General features: G+C 42.1%; 2 protein-coding genes across 11 annotated transcripts in view; one reads left to right on the top strand and one right to left on the bottom strand.

Annotated features, from left to right (window-relative positions):
- The window catches only part of napepld (N-acyl phosphatidylethanolamine phospholipase D), a 62,705-nt gene extending 42,581 nt beyond the window's left edge, over positions 1-20,124 (bottom strand). Inside the window, exons 1-4 of one of the 10 annotated variants that reach the window (XM_060842820.1) lie at positions 13,861-14,031; positions 13,631-13,654; positions 11,777-12,098; positions 5,448-6,094 (exon numbers count right to left, since the gene is read on the bottom strand). In XM_060842820.1, the coding sequence (XP_060698803.1) occupies positions 5,448-6,094; positions 11,777-12,073 (944 nt within the window). In that variant the 5' untranslated portion in view covers positions 12,074-12,098; positions 13,631-13,654; positions 13,861-14,031. The other 9 variants (XM_060842817.1, XM_060842816.1, XM_060842814.1 and 6 more) reach the window with 9 other exon arrangements.
- The window catches only part of pmpcb (peptidase, mitochondrial processing subunit beta), a 32,851-nt gene continuing 25,304 nt past the window's right edge, over positions 14,109-21,655 (top strand). Inside the window, exons 1-2 of the mRNA XM_060842810.1 lie at positions 14,109-14,551; positions 20,052-20,320. Of these exons, the coding sequence (XP_060698793.1) occupies positions 20,240-20,320 (81 nt within the window). The 5' untranslated portion in view covers positions 14,109-14,551; positions 20,052-20,239. The remainder of the gene's footprint in view (positions 14,552-20,051; positions 20,321-21,655) is intronic.

The following is a 21,655-nucleotide window of genomic DNA, read 5'->3' as shown; positions in this document are numbered from 1 at the left end:
CTCCACTGGTCACAGGCATCCAGTCTGAAAAACAACCCTCCACCATCACCCTTTGTCTTCTACCTTTGAGCCAGTTCTGTATCCAAATGGCTAGTTCTCCTGTATTCCATGAGATCTAACCTTGCTAATCAGTCTCCAATGAGGAACCTTGTCGAACGCCTTACTGAAGTCCATATAGATCACATCTACTGCTCTGGCCTCATCAATCCTCTTTGTTACTTCCTCAGATGGTGACATCTTGCAAAATGTCCAGATTACAGAGGAGGAAGTGCTGGATGTCTTGAAACAGTTAAAAGGTGGATAAATCCCCAGGACATGATCAGGTGCACCTGAGAACTCTGTGGGAAGCTAGAGAAGTGATTGCTGGCCATCTTGCTGAGATACTTGTATCGATAGTCACAGGTGAGGTGCCGGAAGACTGGAGGTTGGCTAATGTGGTGCCACTGTTTAAGAAGGACAGTAAAGACAAGCCAAGGAACTATAGACCGGTGAGCCTGACCTCAGTGGTGGGCAAGTTGTTGGAGGGAATCCTGAGGGACAGGATGTACATGTATTTGGAAAGGCAAGGGCTGATTAGGGATAGTCAACATGGCTTTGTGCATGGAAAATCATGTCTCACAAACTTGATTGAGTGTTTTGAAGAAGTAACAAAAAAGATTGATGAGGGCAGAGCAGTAGATGTGATCTATATGGACTTCAGTAAGGCGCTCGACAAGGTTCCCCATGGGAGACTGATTAGCAAGGTTAGATCTCAAAGAATAGGGGGAACTAGCCATTTGGATACAGAACTGGCTCAAAAGTAGAAGACAGAGGGTGGTGGTGGTGGACAGTTGTTTTTCAGACTGGAGGCCTGTGACCAGTGGAGTGCCACAAGGATCGGTGCTGGGTCCTCTACTTCTTGTCATTTACATAAATGATTTGGATGCAAGCATAAGAGGTACAGTTAGTAAGTTTGCATATGACACCAAAATTGGAGGTGTAGTGGACAGCGAAGAGGGTTACCTCAAATTACAACAGGATCTGGACCAGATGGGCCAATGGGCTGAGAAATGGAAGATGGAGTTTAATTCAGATAAATGTGAGGTGCTGCATTTTGGGAAAGCAAATCTTCGCAGGACGTATACACTTAATAGTAAGGTCCTAGGGAGTGTTGCTGAACAAAGAAACCTTGCAGGTTCATAGCTCCTAGAAAGTGGAGTCGCAGGTAGATATAATAGCGAAGATGACGTTTGGTATGCTTTCCTTTATTGGTCAGAGTATTGAGTACATGTTGTGGCTGTAAAGGACATTGGTTAGGCCAGTGTTGGAATACTGCATGCAATTCTGGTCGCCTTCCTATCGGAAAGATGTTGTGAAACTTGAAAGGGTTCAGAAAAGATTTACAAGGATGTTGCCAGGATTGGAGGATTTGAGCTATAGGGAGAGGCTGAACCGGCTGGGGCTGTTTTCCCTGGTGATGGTGACCAGCGGTATCCATGCTCGGTAACTGATGTAAATGATTTGGATGTGAACACAGAAGGCATTGTTCCTAAGTTTGCAGATGACACAAAAATAGAAACTGTAGTGGACAGTGAAGATTATCTTAGAGTGCAACGGGACCTGGACCAGATGGGCCACTGGGCCAAGGTTTGGCAGATTATGCTTAACTTAGTTTAACTTGAAATTGGCAGGTACGATTTTGGGGGCATTGCAAGCAAGTAGCTGTAAGGGGATCAGGGTCAGGTACTAAATATCCAAAGATTTGTGCCCTATTGAAAGGGCAGGCAGGTGGGCAGAGAAGATAGGGTTATTTTGTTGGGAAGAAATAAAATGAAATTGATGGCAAGTGATATAGGGTCAGAAGCATGGAATCGGTGGGTAAAGGGAAGGAATTGCAAAGCAGAAAAGATCCTGATGGGAGTTATGGCTTCTTAGCAGTAGTCAAGAATGTGGAACAAAAAAAATAAAAATCGTGATAGTGCTTTTCTTACATACCTTTTCTATCTCAATAATCATGGAGAACTTCAATATGCTGGACTGGGAAAATAGTGGATCCAAGAAAAGGAATTTGTGGAATGCCTACAAGAATTTTTTTTTAGAGAAGCTAGTGGTAGAGCCTACTAGGGAACTGGCAATTCTGAATTTAATGATGTGTAATGACGCAGACTTAAGCAGGAAGCTTATGGTGAAGGAACCCTCGGGGGCAGTGACCATCATATGAGAAATTCACCCTCTAGTTTGAGAGAGAAGCTTGAAGAGGATGTAATAGTATTACAATTGAGTAAAGATAATGGGAAGATGGTGGAGCCGCAATGACTGCGGTTCCTGGGGTTAATTTGGAAATCACAGCAGAAAATGAATCCCAGTACAGATGAAATATTCTAAGGGGAGGAGTGCAACCAGAGCAGACAAGGGAAGTCAGGGACAGCATAAAAGCAAAAGAAAAATCATACAACGCAGTGAAGGCTAATGGGAAGCCAGAGGATTAGGAAACCATTAAAAACCAGCAAAGGACAACTAAAAAATGAATGTTGCGGGAGGGTGTGTGTGTGTGTGTGTGTGTGTGTGTGTGTGTGTGTGTGTGTGTTGGGGGGAGCGGGGGTGGGGAAAAAGATGAAATGGCTAGTGATTAATGGAGTTCCACAAGGGTCAGTGTTGGGACCAAAATTATTCATGTTAAACATGAGCAATCTGGATGAAGGAACTGCAGATAACACAGATAGATGAAGGAATAAGTGGACACGCAGGCAGTGTTGAAGAGGTAGGGAGGCTGCAGAAGGAATTGGACAGGCAAGGAGAGTGGGCAAAATGGGGCAGATGGAATACAATCTGGGAAAGTGTGAGGTTATGTACTTTGGTAGGAAGAATAGAGGCATGAACTATTTTATAAATGGGGACTGCCTTCAGAAATCTGAAACACAAAGAGACTGAGAGTCCTGGTTCAGGATTCTCTTAAGGTTCACATGCAGGTTCAGTTGGCAGTTAGGAAAGCAAATGCAATGTTCGCATTCACTTCAAGAGGGTTAGAATACAAGAGCAGGGATGTACTGCTGAAGCCATATAAGGCTCTGGTCAGACTGCATTGGAATATTGAGAGCAGTTTTGGGCCTCATACCTCAGGAAGGATGTGCTGACTTTAGAGGAGGAGTGTTCAGAGGAAGTTTACAAGAATAATCTCAGAAATGTAGGGCTTGTCATAAGAGGGGCAGCTGAAGACGCTGGGTCCGTGTACAACAGAGTTTATAAAGATGAAGGAAGGATCTCATTGGAACTTATAGAATTACTGAGAGGGCTGAATAAAGTGGAAAAGATTAGAGACCACAGGACACACCTTCAGATCTCAGATGAGGAAGAATTTTTTCAACTATAGGGTGGTGAATCGGTGGAACCCATTGCCACAGAAGACTGTGAGTGCATTTAAGACAGAAATAGAAAGTTCTTGATTAGTAAGGGGACCAAACATTCCAAAAAGAAGGCAGGAGACATATCAACCATGACCAAATGGTGGAGCAGATGTGATGGGCTAAATAGCCTAATTCTCCCCTGCATTTTATGGTGTCATGGTCTATTTTCTGCTGAACGTGGATGATAGATTTTTGTTATTCATGTATAAGAACTCCCACTTCCCTCTGCAACTTTCTACAGTCTTCTGCAACCTCACTCTGCTTGGAGTTTTCTCTCCCACTTATTCCTGGAATGCCACAAACAGACACCTAACTTGGTCCCTCACACTCGGTTGGAGAACTCTGGTCAGTTTCCTTTAAATTAGCCCCAAGAGCCTCTTATTGAGCCTAAGTGCAGGCAGCTTACAATGCAAACCTCCATAGCCACCTCAAAAAAAAGACTAATGGCAGAATGGAGCTGGGAAGCTGACATGCCTACCAACTAACCTATTATGGGCACTCACTCATTTCCAATCCAGGATCAAAATTCCAACCCAAAATATCAGCTGGAGATTGAACTGATGGAACATCACAGAAGTGCTCAATCCTGTTTTTATCAAGTATCCACGCACGCAGAGTACCTTACACAGCAAGCTAAAATTGATTCTCCATCTTATCCACACCCAATTCCAAGGGCCATTTAAGCAAATTTTAGCTATGTTTAATTCCACCCAAAATCAGCAAACGGAAATCAAACTAGAGAATCTTCCTGATCCAAGTGTCTAAATTTCGCAGTAGCATTTCAATTATCGTTTAAATAGTAGTTTGCTAAAAACATCTTATTTTAAGCAGTAGCAACACTCTTGGTTACCCACACACAAAAAAATATGAGGAGTAGTACAATTTTCTGTACATCAGGTGATGCATCAGCAAAACACAAAACAAATGCAGAGGCATTCAAGACCATGACGCTCGGTATGTTTTCTTTTTGGTACATGTCTCTTCACACATCATTTATTGGCTTTGCACTCTCACCTTTCCTAAGAATGAAAAGTATGAGATTCTACCTTGCAGCAATTTCAGCATTAAGTTAGGTTTATTTGATATCTTTTAACACTAGCATGGCGTTAACTGGCAAATTCTTAACGTTAGGGAGGAAAACCATCAATTTATCATTGTGGTTCTGTTCACCAAGCTGGGAATTTGTGTTGCAGACATTTCATCCCCTGTCTAGGTGACATCCTCAGTGCTTGGGAGCCTCCTGTGAAGCGCTTCTGTGATCTTTTCTCCAGCATTCATAGTGGTTTGTACCTGCCGCTTCCGGTTGTGAGTTCCAGCTGTCCACTGCAGTGGCCGGTATATTGGGTCCGGGTCGATGTATTTGTTAATAGCATCTGTGGATGAGTGCCATGCCTCTAGGAATTCCCTGGCTGTTCTCGGTTTGGCTTGTCCTATAATAGTAGTGTTGTCCCAGTCGAACTCATGTTGCTTGTCATCCACATGTGTGGCTACCAAGGATAGCTGGTCATGTCGTTTTGTGGCTAGTTGGTGTTCATGGATACGGATCGTTAGCTGTCTTCCTGTTTGACCTATGTAGTGTTTTCTGCAGTCCTTGTATGGGATTTTGTATATTACATTGGTTTTGCTCATGCTGGGTATTGGGTCCTTTGTCCTGGTGAGTTGTCTGAGAGTGGCAGTTTATTTTTTATCAATTTATCTGTTTATTTTTATATATAATGTTTTTAATCGCACATAACTGAAGGTATTTGCCACCATCAAATCATTGAGACCTTTTTTTTGTTTTTTTTAAACGTATTAACCATCATCAGTAATCACCCACACAGCCAATTAGATATTTACATGCAAAGCTCATTACAGGCAGTGTAAACCATCAAAATGAGGATGTGTAGGGAGACCAGGAAGCGGCCAATTTGACTGATTATTGAATGGGATCAAATGAACTAACCTGGAAGTGACTGATTCTGATAAATTGCAAAGAATGGCAATCCATTTAATGTAAGGGAACATGAATACACACAATTTTTTAATACATCGAGAAAGAAAATCATGCAAAAATTGACATACCTTGGTTCATAGGCTCCAATAGGAATGGCAGCAAGGTCAAATGGTCCGTATCTTTTCCCTATTTGTTCAAAAGCTACACAGTAACCTGTATCTCCAGCGAAGAAAAATCTATTCCAGGGTCCCAGGACACACCAACTTCCCCACAGCACCTTGTTGTCATCTGTTACAGTCCGCTTGCTCCAGTGTTGCACTGGTGTAAACACAAATGTTACCTCATCATGGCCAGGGACACAGTTCTCCTCCCACCAGTCCAACTCTATTATATTTTCACAGCCACACTTTTGCATCCAGTCTAAGAGACCCAGTGGTACAAACCATCTCAAGTCACCCCCAAAGCGTTCATTAAGACTTAGCACTGTATTGTAATCCAAATGATCATAGTGTGTATGACTGATTACCACAGCATCTATTTTGGGCAACTGTGCCACTGTGCATGGGGGGTTTCGAAAGCGTTTTGGTCCAAAGAATTGCACAGGTGAAGCTCTTTGGCTGAAGATGGGATCCGTCAGAAAAGTCAGTCCTTCCATTTCTACCAACAGCGATGCATGTCCCAACCAGGTCACTCGAATTCCATTCGCCAAACTCCTGACCAGCTGAGGGTTTTTTACAAAGTACGGTTCTACTATTGGCAATCCTTCATCAAGTTCCTACAAGCAGAGAGAAAAAGATTGTTTGTTTTTAAAATGTAATTCTGCCCTATAGCTTACTTGTACAAATTAGTGTCACACAGCAAGTCTAGGTGAAGTCAACATAATTTGATAGAAATGCAGTGCAGTAAAAGCCATAATTCTGAATGTGATTTTACATGGTCTTTGTAGACAGATGGACTCCTGTAACTGAAGTGTCTAAATCACAAATTGAACAGTTAGTGTGATCATTATTGCAAGTAATCTTTAGGAATGCTTCCTGTACATTTAGAAGTTAATGTTTCTATTAAGTAATTTGCCAAAACCCATACTTAGAAATGGTACATGAGGAGAGGTATTTGACAATAACCTGAAACTCAAAAGAACAAAAGAGTTTCGAGTTATTGTCAAGACGGGGATCTAGGCTAGGTCAGCATTTGTTGTGGGACAGCATGGTGGCTCAGTGGTTAGCACTGCTGCCTCACAGCTCCAGGGTCCGAGGTTCGGTTGCAGCCTCGAGTGACTGTGTGTGGAGTTTGCACATTCTCTCAGTGTCTGTGTGAGTTTCCTCCGGGTGCTCCGTTTCCTCCCACAGTCCAAAGATGTGCAGGTTAGGTGAATTGGCCATGCTAAATTGCCCATAGTGTTAGCTGCATCATTCAGAGGTAAATGGGTCTGGGTGGGTTACTCTTTGGAGGGTCAGTGAGGACTTGTTGGGCTGAAGGGCCTGTTTCCACGCTGTAGGAAATCTAATCTAATCTAATCCTTTGAAAAGGTTATGGTGAACTGAGTACATGAACTGCAATGATTCAAGAAATGTAGTAACACACTCAGCACATTGGGAAGGGAGTTCCAAGATGTTGACCCAGCAACAGTGAATAAGCCATGATATAGTTCCAACTCAGGACGGTGCATAGTTTGAAGGGAAAGTTGCAGGCAGTAATACTCCCATGCATTTGCTTTCTTTGTTCTTCTAGGTGGTAGAGGTCACAGGTTTTAACGGTGATGTAGAAGGTCATCCTTGGTGAGGGCATTTGGTAAAAGGTACACATTTGTCTTGAATGGTTTTGAGCTTCTTAAATGTTGTTGGAGATTCACTTATCTGGGCAAGTGGAATCACACATGTCTTGTGTCTTGTAGATGGTGGCTAGGCTGTGTGGAGTCACAAAGTGAGTTATGCGTTACACAGTTCCCAGCCCCTGACCTGTTCTTATAGCCACTGTATTTATATGGCTAGTCCAGTTCAGTTTCTGATCAATAGTAATTGCCAGGATTTAGCCAGCTCAGTTACTAAATCACAATTTAGATTCAAGTCAAAATGGCTTGTGATTTGGAGGTGATAGTGATCTTGGTGAAAGAGGTTGTGTGGCTGGGAAGTGTTGTTCAAATAAACTTGGCTAGTTGCAGTAGTGCATCCTGAACGCTGTACATATCACCGGAGACGACTGATATTAAGTTTAATGGCAGAGATAATAATCAAGCGGATTGCCCCACTCTTATTGGCGTTGTACAACCTTCAGTGTTGATTCAGTTACACATAATCAGGCAACTGATGGAAGATATTTTGGGAATAAGGAAATGGGTACTCATTGCAGAGCATTCAGCCTGCAAATTCAGCCTATTCTTCCAGCCACATCTTGCAAAGAGTGATAGTATTCAAGTGTCAAGGCAACAGTGATTCCCCCAGCTGTTGAAGATGGAGGTTCACAGTGATGGTGTTGATATTGAAGGTAGCGAATGGTGGGTTAGAATACTTTTCTGGCCAGAAATCTTATTAACTGCTAATTATAAGACACATATGTTGTCAGCCAAAGTCTGAATATTGTTTTTCTATAAACGGACATTGGCTGTGAATGACGCTGAACACTGTTCTATTAGCAGCAATTTGCCCATAACTCTGACATTAAGATGAAGTAAAAGCCATGAATGAAGCTGCTAGGGATAAACTTCTGAAATGAGACCCAGTGACTGAGATCGCTGAATGCCCAGAAACATTATCCTTTGCATTAGACATACCTCCAGTTACTGAGGGATTTGACAATTAACCCCAATTTTTCTAGCAGTCCACAGTGCCTTACTATTCAACTTTTCTTCCCTTTTTTTTCTGGCAGTCTAGAACACAAGATCCCTTCTAAGCAACCATCCTGGCTTGGAACTGTATCAGTGTGCCTTCATATTCATAAAGGAGAAATCCTGACACTACCTTCCTGACAGCACTGTGGATATACCTATACCCTAAGCACTGCAACAGCCCAAGAGTACGTCTCACCACAAACTTCTGAAGGCCAAATTGGGATAGATAATAAATGTGAGCCAAGCCAGTGATGTCCACCATCCCATGAGCAAAGAGAAGCCAGTTCTACATTTGGATCTATGTTTGAATCAAGATTATTATGAAGGGCTTGGAAGCCAGGGTATTCTGGCAAAATTCAAAATGATCACTGCTGAGTTCCTTGCTTGTTGGCACTGTTGCTGTCTGCCTCCATCGTTTTTCTGATTATTGAGTGTACAGTAGAATGGGAAATTGACCAGGCAAGTTTTATTGTGAAGTTTGAAGACTAAATATACTTGGACAACTTTTTAAATATTATCAAGTAGATGCCAGTATAACAATTTAGATATAGGAATGGCTAGTTCTAATATGGAAGCCGGTGTCCCTTACTAAGTAAAGCACATTCATCATGTCATGATGATGATTTCTGAATGCTATATTGTTATATGTAATAACTAGCAATTTATAATGACGTTGTAAGAACTCTAAATAAACAACGGCAGAACACCTATTTGCTTAGTCAAAGGTTAGGAGAATTATTTGTATATTTTTGGAAAAATTTCCTTTGACCTCTATGTTTAATTTCCTTTAACATTACTTTTTTTCAGACATGCAGTAGTAGTGCTCAAATTAATATGGAGGCAATAGTTTGCACCTTCAACATCATGAAATTTATCAAAACACTTCACAGCAATGTACATTAAGTGACACCACAACAAAGGAGATATTAAGACTGGTGAACAAATGTTTTATAATGGTCTCAGAAGTATCCTAGCTTATAGTTAATTATATTGTATTATAATTAGAATTATATTATCATATAAATAATGCCAAGTGTTTATGCCAGCAACATATTTTGTATTGATGCTGAAGTTTATAACTTAAATGTCCAAGTTGCTAGAATGTGTAGCATTCTTACTCTGGTTTGTCTGACCCCAAATGAAACTCTCACATCTTCAGTGTTGTGCATATTTCTCTTCCATAATATTCCACAGGATCAATATTCTAATCTTTCATTCATTCCAAACCATGACATTTCTGACTGCTTTTAACCTTTTATTCTCCTTATAATCTACAATATGTTTAGAATCGGAGCATGGAAACAACTCATCTCTAGTTCTGCAATGGCTTCAACTTTCCTCCTAATCTAAGTAACATCCTACATTGAGAGTTTAGGCCTTTCCTCTGAGATTCTTAATAAAAATTCAATGGCACTTTTAACAGCTAACACTGTCAAGCCAGATAAATGCAGTGACAAACAACTTCATTTTGAACCTTTTACCCCAACAATGAAATTAAAGAATCATGTTTCACTGGTCCAGGTGGTGCTGAGTACCTCTAGCATCAGCACAAGAAATAAATAGATCTAATAGCATTCTTGTATTATTCCCAGTCCAAACTATTCTAAAAATAAACTGTATCTTGACATTTATTTGTAAATCAGCATAGCTCACTATATGTAGCATAACCTTTAAAGGATAGTTTAATTTTAGGTAAACCACCTTTTCATCAACATGAATTTATAAGTAGGTTTGTGATTAAAATTGTAACAATCAACTTTTTTTGGAAGAGAAAATTATTCAGATTCAGCTATTCACTTACTGAACAAGAAAGCTGTCAAGAGTAACATACAACTGAGGAGAAAATGAGGTCTGCAGATGCTGGAGATCAGAGCTGAAAATGTGTTGCTGGAAAAGCGCAGCAGGTCAGGCAGCATCCAAGGAACAGGAAATTCACCTCCGCCACCTCCAAGCAGACCCCACCACCAGGGATATATTTCCCTCCCCTCCCCTATCAGCATTCCGAAAAGACCACTCCCTCCGTGACTCCCTCGTCAGGTCCACACCCCCCACCAACCCAACCTCCACTTCCGGCACCTTCCCCTGCAACCGCAAGAAATGCAAAACTTGCGCCCACACCTCCCCCCTTACTTCTCTCCATGGCCCCATATCCACCATAAATTCACCTACACCTCCACACCCATCATCTTTTGCATCCGCTGCACCCGATGTGGCCTCCTCTATATTAGGGAGATAGGCAGCCTACTTGCGCAACTTTTCAGAGAACACTTCTGGGACACCCGGACCAACCAACCCAACCACCCCATGGCTCAACACTTTAACTCCCCCTCCCACTCCACCAAGGACATGCAGGTCCTTGGACTCATCCATCGCCACACCATAACAACATGACGGTTAGAGGAAGAGCGCCTCATCTTCCACCTGGGAACCCTCCAACCACAAGGGATGAACTCAGATTTCTCCAGTTTCCTCATTTCCCCATCCCCCACCTTGTCTCAGTCGAATCCCTCAAACTCAGCACCGCCTTCCTAACCTGCAATCTTCTTCCTGACCTCTCCGCCCCCAGCCCACTCCGGCCTATCACCCTCACCTTGACCTCCTTCCACCTTTCACATCTCTATTGCCCCTCCCTCAAGTCCCTCCCCCCTACCTTTTATCTTAGCCTGCTGGACACACTTTCCTCATTCCTGATGAAGGGCTTATGCCCGAAACATCGAATCTCCTGTTCCTTGGATGCTGCCTGACCTGCTGCGCTTTTCCAGCAACACATTTTCAGCTAACATACAACTGACCAGTTTTTAAGGGTAAAGTGGTGATCTCTCATTGTGGCCTCCAGCCTGTCTCCTCTTATGCTTAGCATTCCTGTCATTTTCTTTAGTTTAATATAACCTTAATGTTATTGCTTCATTGAATTTTCTTCATTCCTCCTAAACTCAAACATTTTGGGGTGGCATGGCGGCCCAGTGGTTAACTTTGGACCCAGGTTCGATTCTAGCCTCAGGTGACTGTCTGCATGGAGTTTGCACATTCTCCCAGAGTCTGCGTGGGTTTCCCCCTAGTGCTCCGATTTCCTCCCACTGTCCAAAGATGCACAGGTCAGGTGAATTGGCCATGCTAAATTGCCCATAGTGATAGGTGCATTAGTAGGGAGTAGGCCTGTGTGGGTTACTCTTTGGAGGGTCAGTGTGGACTTGTTGGGCCGAAGGCAATCTGTAGGGAATCTAATCTTAATCAGTGAACTTTGATTTCAGTTTCAACTTGTGTCAGACTAGGAAAGGTGGTGAAGAGTAGATTAATCAAACCAATTCCATTTTCTACAGGGCACTAAGTTTGAGAACTCCTACAATCAGTGCCATCAGGTTGCTTCATAAACTGGGTTATTTTTGAATATTTTCATTATGAGAACTATAATTTACACCTTGAAACTATATTCAATCAACAGATATTAATTATGTAATTACATAAATTATCAAAAAGCTACTTATGTTGCAAGAATTGCTTCATATGATCACTTACTGTGGATAAAATGAAAATAAACTTCAATAAATAATAAAATAAACTAATATAAATCATATATGAACAACAAGCAGTTGAAATACTTGCAACTTTAGATTTGGTCGAGCCACTCACCGCCTTTGAACTTGGGATGTTGGTATGGTCTCTCTCCATCATAGCGAACTTTAGCACGTTGGTGAAAGCAAGGTCACTCCAGGTTGGCCAGGGATTGACAAATCTGCCATCTTTTCCTCTCTTGGATCTTGTTACATCTTCTTCCAGACGGTAATCCAACCTGAAGCTTTTCCTGGAGGTTCGGGACGATGAGCTCCCTCTTGCCTCACGGCTTGCATTTCCTGATCGTTTCTTCACAGCTTCCTTTGGATAATGGCTGCTTGAAATGGGGACCTGTTCTTTAAGCTGTGCATCCATGCTTCCTTCTGCTCCGTTGTGCAATCTAAAGACAAGCAATTACATAATAATCACTAAGAATGCACTTCAAGACTCTTAAAACTTCTGTAAGTCTGCAAAGTACAAAATTCCAGTTCACATTTCTAATCATTATCCAAACAATGTTTTAATGTTAATTGTCACTTTCATAGCGAGATGGCTCACAATAGTGCCAAATGATGCCAATACTCTCTCTGCCAGAAAATCATGTAACAACTTAAACAATGCACCTTACAACCTGATGCATAATAACAAAACCAGAGCAAAAGCTGTATTTTACAAGTAATCAGATGATCTATTTGACATTTAGAGGAACTGTATAGAGTGCTTCTGATGTTTTACTTTCCGGTAAAAACAACGAACTCTTGATACCAAGTTCTCTTAACGTTTATAAGAACATCCTCCAATGTTGGCGCAGAGGTCCAAGCATCTCGGTAAGAGCTGGGATCTAGGCAATTCGGCAGTATAACTCAATCCAGCAACTGCGCATCGCATTCCACCAATACTGATCAACCACCAGGAACAGCAAATTAAATGACACTGCGGTAAGATTACTCGGCAACTCCGGCTGATAACAGCTTGGAACAAGAACGACCTACAGCCACTTGATCAATCAGTCAATTTTCATGAATAAAAACCTATTAATTTGCCCGTAAACAAATGTAATACTGAGATAACCTCAGTACCATTGTCGAGCAGATTTTCTCCTAAACCACTGTCCCGGTGCGAGACCATGTTTGATGTAACAGTAATACGATTACAACGTGAAGCTGTAAAGTACATTTCATAAACTTTCTGACTGGTACGCTATTAAAAAGATACCCGGTTAACTATCACGGTACAAACTTAATCTCTCAAAACAATAATAGTAACGTTACAGTTTGTCGCAAGGGTTGGAATAGTTTCTTAGCTTACGTCGTTGCATTTAGACAAAACAGAACTGTTAACTCCAAAAGTAGCAAAGAAGCGAGGGCAGAACACAAAAAAGAAAGGGAAAACATTGTGGACCTTGCTGGATGATAACGATGTATTGGAAATGATCCAGGAGGCAACGCCGCAGTCTCTGACTTTATCCAGTTAATGTAGATGATTGCCCCCCCTTGTTGTTCCCGCCCGCAGATGATGTGACAAGAGGAACAAGTCAGGACTCTGATCTCAGCCTCTGCCCAGATCCAACACGTGATCGCCTTATTATCCCTGCAAACCAACCATTCAGCGCCTGAGTCAAATTGCTGAGAAATGCACTGTCAGAGGCACAAAGGGAGATTCTTTCTGGATCTAACAACCTCCATTTCAAATAAACGACTGCACCAACTATATACTACCCAAACAACACGTTATCATTCGCTACCGGGACTGTAGAAAAAAAAGCTTTAAATCAGTAATAGCAAAACGACCAAGAGTTTCCTTTTTAAAGCTGTGAGATTCTGCAGCTGTGATTTGACATTTTAAAAACTGTGCTCACTTTTCTGAAACACGAATAAAGTCGGTTTACAACCCGTTCGCTGATAGCGTTTTCGCATAGTGGGTCAGACTAACCTGGATGGGATAGAGCAAAACCGTCTTCGAAGATGAGAGGAATTAAAAGAGAAATTTACCAGTTTTCAGTTGTATTTGTAAAGAGAATGATTATTGTTGATTGCGTTCTACATAAAATGAGTTAGTAACAAATACGATTAAAAACTGAAAAAATAAAGTCACTTTCACAGTTACAACGACTGGAACACTATTAGTTTTTTTTCCCGGAGATTGCCTGATTTAGTCCCCACCTCTAAGCTCAGTAAAATTGTACAGTAACGACTGACGGCAGCCACGCCAGTAAACCAATGGAAAAGAAGTGATTCGACTAAGTTTCAAAACAACAAGGTCCGATTGGAGACAAACTTTCTCGAATAATGATTCTTCAAGACAATGTGGTAGTCGAGTCCGTCCTGTTGCCGGTCAGACGAACCTGAATTACAATAACTTCCTTTGTTGAAACTCCTCCCAGAACCGTGCACACGGTATCAGCACTGTCACTAAAATCTAGGGCTGGTTCAGTTGCCCGGGACAAAAAAAAAGCATGTTGCAAATTTGTAATACTGGGAACGAATGCAAAAGTTGCTAAGAAAATCTGTTAACCATTCAAGATACGTTATGTTACTTTTGAATCAATTGTGAATCAGGATCCATGCGACTTGGCTGAGGCTGTGCTAATAAAATAGGAGAGAATTTGATCATTTCTGAAACTAAAAGAAAAACAGCATATAGGATGAAAGTCGACAATTGCCATAAAATATGAACTCTACCAGTTAAAAGGAGCTGATCGTTTGGGATTCACCTGGAAAGACAGTGGGACTTTGCCTCTGCCAGTTCGCCTCCTGGCGCACTCTGGCCGCACTTCACGTTTCTGTCGAATAACCTCCCGAATTTCGCCGCTGCCGTGAGACAAGCAGCCAAGAGAGGCCGACAGATCCCGAGGTACGTAATCCCAGCCCTCTCTCTCAGCATCGCCTCTCACACAAGCTTAACATGCTATCCAGATCCATCCTAAAATAAATTGTACTAACTTCAGAACGACTAACTGCACGCCAAGTAAAGATGATCCCCACACATTTCCCCGGATCAAATCTCACGTCCCCGATATGCTCCTGCAGGCATCCGGAAACCAGAAACTACTTGTGCTGCACATAACTGTTCCCCGAATAGAGAAAGGGCACCACCAAGTCGGTGTCAGCTCCTCTCCTACAGTTCCATTGTTTAAATTGACCAGCGGTTCGAATTCTGGACCACCAATTTGGTTGGTTTCCGTTGTATTGAGGTTTCCAAAAGTCCAATATTCTCTATTTAAAACTATGATATTCCCAAGAGTTCTGGGGAGTTTCCGAGTTTATAGACTGTTTCCATAACATTCCTAATTAAAAACAAAATCAATCTGTCGCAGCACACATTTTGTAGTCGAGTACGTTTTGTATTGTAAATTAGTATTTACGTACGAACAATTCTGATTGGCAATAAATGCTGTTCTTGTTAGTGGCTCCATAGTATCCCGGAAACAAATGGAAAATGTAATAAATCTAAAAATATTGAATTCTCACACTTAATCTCTAAAGCACAAAAAAGTGTCACTCACTCAAGGTCAGGTTTGGTCACTGAAATATTTCGTTAATTGCAAATGTTTTTACTTCAAATGCATAGTTTGAATCAGTATTATTATTTTGTTATATTTCACACTTCAAAGTAATCATGTTCCAAATTAGAATTCTGAATTAAGAACATAATAATACACTTCATACATATATTTATGGACACATTTCTGCAGGCCAAGTTATGAGTGACAACGTAATGGTGTTAATAAACTTCAATGTACTCCACCGTGAAGAACCCAACCTACTTATTATTCACACAAACAAAATTTGTATTTGTATCATAGAATTGTTGCAATATGAGGCCATTTTACCCTTTGTTTCTTCCCAAAATTCTAACTGCTGGTCAAATTAAACAATAGGACCACAGGGAAGAAGCTATCACCTAATTGTGGTGGCCTTAACAGTTGGATGCAGCGATAAGATAATTAGACATAGGAGCATTATGGATGATCTTATATTCCTCAATTCACCTTTCTACTTTTTCAGTATAACCTTGGTTCCCTAATTGATTAAAAATCTGTCTATCTCATTATTGAATATACTTAACAAGCCAGCCCTCTACAGGAAAGAGTTTCAGATTCATTATCCTCTGGGAGAAGAAATTCCTCCTTATTTCTTTCTTAAATGTGATGTGGAGGTGCTGGTGTTGGACTGGGTTCGACAAAGTCAGAAATCACACAACATCAGGATATATAGTCCAACAGGTTTATTTGAAATCACAAATTTTCTGAGCGTTGCTTCTTCATCAGGTGAAGTGGTGGTAAGTGCACAGGCAAAGAATTTATATGCAGAGAGATAATGGCAAGATAGTTCCAGGTAATTAAGAGTGTCAGAAACATAAGTACAAATAGTGTGAGTGGAGTGTCCACAGGCTAAATAGCAAGTGAAGAGGTAACTCATGATCCGAGGAATTAAAGCAGAGATAATTACAAAAAAATCAAAAATAAAATGTCACTCACACTCTTATGTATTTATCTTTTGACACGCTTAATTATCTGGAATTGTCTTAGCATTATCTCTCTGCATATAAATTCTGTGACTGTTGCTTCTCTTCACTTCACCTGACGAAGCAGCAGTGCTCCAAAGGCTTGTGATTTCAAATAAACCATAGGACTCCAACCTATGCCTTGTTGCTTTTGACTTTGTCTTAAATATGTTACCCCTTATTCTGAGATTATGCCCTCTGGTTCTATCTCCCACAAGGGGAAACAACTTTTCCACATCCAGTCAGTCAAAACCTTTAAGAATATTGTATGGTTCAACAAGGTTGCCTCTCATTCTTCTATATGCTAATGATTCAATTTAATTGGCTCAACCTCTCCTCATAAAACAGTGCCTCCATATTTGGTATCAGCCTAATGATCCTTCTCTGGACTGCCTAAAATGCCAGTATATCTTTCTTTAAATAAGAGACCTAAAACGTTTTACTGAATTACCCCAGTTGTGGTCTGACTAGTACCTTGTATAATTTTATTAAAACCTCTTTATTTTTATCCTCCATTCCTTTTGCAATAAAAGCCAACATTCTATCTGCCTTCCCTATTACCCACTGAACGTTCATGCTAGTTTCTTTTTGAGATTCCTGGATGATTCCCAAATCTTTCCTTTCTGTCACTTTCTGCAGTCTTTCACAATTTAATAATATTCAGCTCCTCTTTTGTTCTTGCCAAAGGCACATAATGTCACATTTTCCCACATTATATTCCATCTGCCAAGTTTGAGCCCATCGGACTATATCACTCATCAGAGTCTTTGTATAATCCTCACCACTGCCTTCCCAATGATTTTTGTGTCATCTGCAACTTGGCGACAGTACATTTACTTTCCTCATCCAAATCATTAATACATGTTGCAAAGAATTGTGGCCCCAGCTCCTGTGGCACGTAACATGTTACAGGTTACCACCCTGAAATTGCTCCCCTTATCCCAACTCTTTGTGGTCCATTAGTTAGACAATCATCTATCCATGCTAATACGCTACCCCCAACACCATGAGCTCTTAATTTAACTGTCTGATATGTTATCAAACACCTTCTGAAAATTCTAAATATATTACATCCACTGGTTCCAAATTATCAATTCTGCTTGTTACCTCCTCAAAGAATCCTAGTAAATTTGTCAGACATGCTTTTCCCTTCATGAGGTCATGCTGAGTCTGCTTGATCATATTATAAATTTTCTACTATTAACATCCTCTTATAAAAAGACTCTGACATTTTCCCAATAAAGCTAGTAACCTGTCTTTATCTCCTTTTGTCTTTTTTTAAAAAGGTGTTACATAGACAATTTTCCAGTCGTTTGGGACTTTCCAGAATCTAAGGATTCTTCAAAAATTACTACTTGAGCAGCCACTATCTCTATAGCTACTTTCTTTCATACCCTAGGATGCATCCCATCAGGTCTGGAGGCTTATCAATTTTAGATCCATTAGTTCTGTAGCTTTTTTTTTCTGTAGTGATAAATATTGTGAATTTATTTTATTTATTCAACAACTTTGCCGTTTCCTGGTTCCCTGTGATTTCTCCAGGCTCATTCTCCAAGTAGCCCATATTCATTTTGGTTTCTCACTTTGTGCTTATATATTTAAATAAGCCTCTGCTGCCCATCCTGAAATTGCTTGTAAGTTTGCCCTCAAAATTTATTTTCTCCCTCTTTATTACCGTGAATTTCTGGGTGCCCACAAAATCCACAGATTGTTTTTTTTTCTACATCTTGTCATAATAAAGTTAACCATTTTTAAGATCTTAATCACTCGCTGCAAGAAAAAGGTTTTCTTTGTCATCTTGCTTATTTTGCCAATTAACAATCTGGTGCCTTAACAATCTGAATCCTTTAGGCGAAAGTGAGGACTAAGATGCTCGAGGAGGTTGAGTAGTTCATCAATTTTACATTCCACCCGACCATCTCTGACACCTCCCTCCCCTTCTTGGGCCTCTCCATCAATGACGACCAACTCAACATTGACATTTTTACAAAGCCGACTCCCACAGTCGGATTACACTTCCTCCCGCAAAAATGCTATCCCGTATTCCCAATTCCTCCGCCTCTGCCATATCTGCTGCCAGGAGAACCAGTTCCACCACAGAACACACCAGATGGCCTCCTTCTTTAAAGACCGTAATTTCCCCTCCCATGTAGTTGAAAATGCCCTCCAACGCAGCACATCCATGTCCCGTACCTCCGCCCTCAAACCCCACCCCTCCAACCGCAACAAGAACAGAACCCCTCAGTCGCAGCTTCCACTAACCAACCTCCGCATAAACCGCATCATCCACCAACATTTTTGCCACCTACAAATGGACCCCACCACCAGGGATGTATTTCCCTCCCCACCCTTATAAGCTTTCTGCAAAGACCGTTCCCTCCGTGACTACCTAGTCAGGTCCACACCCCCAACAACCCACCCTCCCCTCTTGGCACCTTCCCCTGCCACCACAGGAATTGCAAAACTTGCACCCACACCTCCCCCCTCACCTCCATCCAAGACCCCAAAGGAGCCTTCCACATTCATCAAAGTTTCACCTGCACTTCCACAAATATCATTTATTGTGCTCATTGCTCCCGATGCGGTTTCCTTTACATTGGGGAGATTGGACGCCTTCTCATAGAAAGCTTCAGGGAACATCTCTGGGACATCTGCACCAATCAACCCCACCACCCTGTGGCCAAACATTTCTGCGGAGCACACACAGTCCTGGGCTACCTCCACAGCCACTCCCTCACCACCTGACACCTGGAGGAAGAATGCCTCATCTTCCGCCTCAGCACCCCTCAACGCTATGGCATCAATGTGGACTTCACCAGTTTCCTCATTTCCCCTTCGCCACCTTACCCCAATTCCAAACTTCCAGGTTAGTACCATCCTCATGATCTGGCCCACATTTCCTTACCATCTATTCGCTCCACCTTTCTGTCCAACCTATCACCTTTACCCCTTCCTCCATCGACCTGTTGCACACTTTCTCCCCAGCCTCACCCTCTCCCATTTATCTCTCTACCCCCAAGGCTTCCAGCCTCATTGCTGATGAATAGCTACTGCCCTAAATGTCAATTTTCCTGCCCCTTGGATGCTGCCTGACCTAATGTGCTTTTCCAGCACCACTCCAATCTGGATTCTTTCACATACAGCAATGTTTTCTAACAGCTTTGCAGCTTACAGCCTGGAGGACTTAACATGAATTCTGGAATTCAAATAACCTTCCCACCCATTCCCCAGCTCCCTTTCAGTCCCACTTTCACCTTTCCATTCCACCTATCGGCCCACACCAGCTACCAACCAGATTCATCCCTCTCAACGACTAAAGTAAAGTAGCAGAATGGTGAGGTAGGGATAGGTGAACACATTACCTGGGGGTTCATCTATCCCTACCTCACCATTCTCCTATTTTACCCAAACCACCCAGCCCCTTTTTTTTTGGTCTCCCTTCACCCACGTATAGTCCTGAAGAAGGGTTATATCCTCAACATTGACTTATCCACCTCCTGATGCTGCCTGGCTTGTTGTGTTTTTTTCCCAACTTCCTGTTTGTCCACAACGTTTTTTTCCTGAGCTGTCCAGACTCCTCATCATCTAGAAATCCGCTATCAGAGACTTAGTGATTTTACGTTTTATTATGACACCTCCTACTGACCTTCTATCCTCCGAGGAAAATAGTCCCAACTTCTCCAATCTAGTTTTATAACTGACATTCCTCAGACCTGAAACCAGGATATTTCCTGCACAGTCTCCGATGAGTTTCCCATCTTCCCTTTTATTTTCTATTTATGAAATCAACGGAATTCATTCATATTTGGAATGGAACATGCAAAATTAATCTTCTGTGACTTCGTAGGTATACCGTATCCACAGAAATAAGCAGCGCGCACGAAGCGAGAGGTACAGCTGGCGCTCTATCTGTACTCGGAGCTCCCACACAGGGTTGCCAACTCATCGACGCGGTCGGGGATCGATTGGATCAGCTTGCGCGTGGCACCCCGCTGACGACGCCCGGCACACGCGCATGCGCAGTGTGCCAGTAAGATGGCGACATCTTTGCAGCGGTTGAGTCGTGTGGCCGGACTGAGGCTTCTCGGAAGGGCTTGGACTAGCTGGAAGCGACAGGTAAGTCAAGGATGATTTGGCATAGCCTGCGCACTACAGCAGGTCAACTCGGTTGTTGGAGGTGGGAATCTTCTTTAACCGATCATTTCGGGCTCGCTGATGCCGTTAATACGAATCTTGGAAATGCAAGACGTGTTGTTTATGTGAAGGAGTTGTTTGGTGAGGGTTTTGATGTGGGCCATGAGAATGGTGGTCAGGACAAAATAAATATTTGGAATCGCTAATGCTGGCGGGACGGTTATACTTTCGCCGTAATGTACTAATGACAGTTGAAGCTGCAAATTGAAGTTTTACTTCTAACTGATGATATATACAGAAAATAAGTGTAGGCCATTCGGCCCTTCGACTCTGCACCACCATTCAATGTGATCATACAGTTTCAATATCCTATTCCCGCTTTCTCTCCATACCTCTTGATCCCTTCAGCTGCAAGGGCCTCGACCAGCTCCCTTTGAGTATGTCAAATGAACTGGCCCCAACAGCTTCCTGAGGGAGACACTTCCACAGGTTCACAACTCTGAGTGAAAAAATTCTTTCTAATCTCCGTCCCAAATGGATTACCCCTTATTCTTAGACTGTGACCCCAGTGCTGGACTTCCCCAACATTGGGAACATTCTTCCCTCATCTAGCCTGACCCAAACCCATTGGGATTTTATATGTTTCTAGGTGATTTCCCCCTCCTCCTTCTAAATTCCAGTGAGTACAAGCCCATTTAAACTAGTCTTTCCTCGTATGTCAGTCCTGCCATCCTAGGAATCCGGGCAGCATAGTGGCTCAGTGGTTAACAGTGCTGCCTCACAGTGCCAGTGACTATCTGTGTGGAGTCTATGTGGGTTTCCTTTGGGAGGAAACTGGAGTACCTGCAGTCCAAAGATATGCTGATTAGATGGATTTGCCATAGTTCCAGGGATGTGCAGCTATCAGAAATTCAGGGTTACAGAGAGTGAGTAGAGAGATGTTTCTGGCTGGAATGCTCTTTGGAGATACTGTGTGGACTCGAAATGGGGAATGGACCGCTTGCACACTGTAGGGATTGTATGAATCAGTCTGGTGAACCTTTGCTGGACTCCTTCAATAGCAAGAATATCCTTCCTCAGACTAGGAGAGCAAAACTGCACACAATACTCACCTAGACCCTGTATAACAGCAGCAAGACATCCTTCCTTCAATAGGCAAATCCTCTTGCTATGAAGGCCAGCAATGTCTGCTCCACCTGCATGCCAACCTTCAGTAACTGTTCTATCAGGACACTTAGATCTCATTGTACATCACCTTTTCCTAAACTGCCGCCATTAAAATAATAATGTGCCTGCTTTTTTTTTGTGACCAAAGTT

The sequence above is a fragment of the Hemiscyllium ocellatum genome, chromosome 23, assembly GCF_020745735.1.
Source record: "Hemiscyllium ocellatum isolate sHemOce1 chromosome 23, sHemOce1.pat.X.cur, whole genome shotgun sequence".
Classification (NCBI taxonomy): domain Eukaryota; kingdom Metazoa; phylum Chordata; class Chondrichthyes; order Orectolobiformes; family Hemiscylliidae; genus Hemiscyllium; species Hemiscyllium ocellatum.
This window is presented reverse-complemented; position numbering and strand designations above follow the sequence as displayed.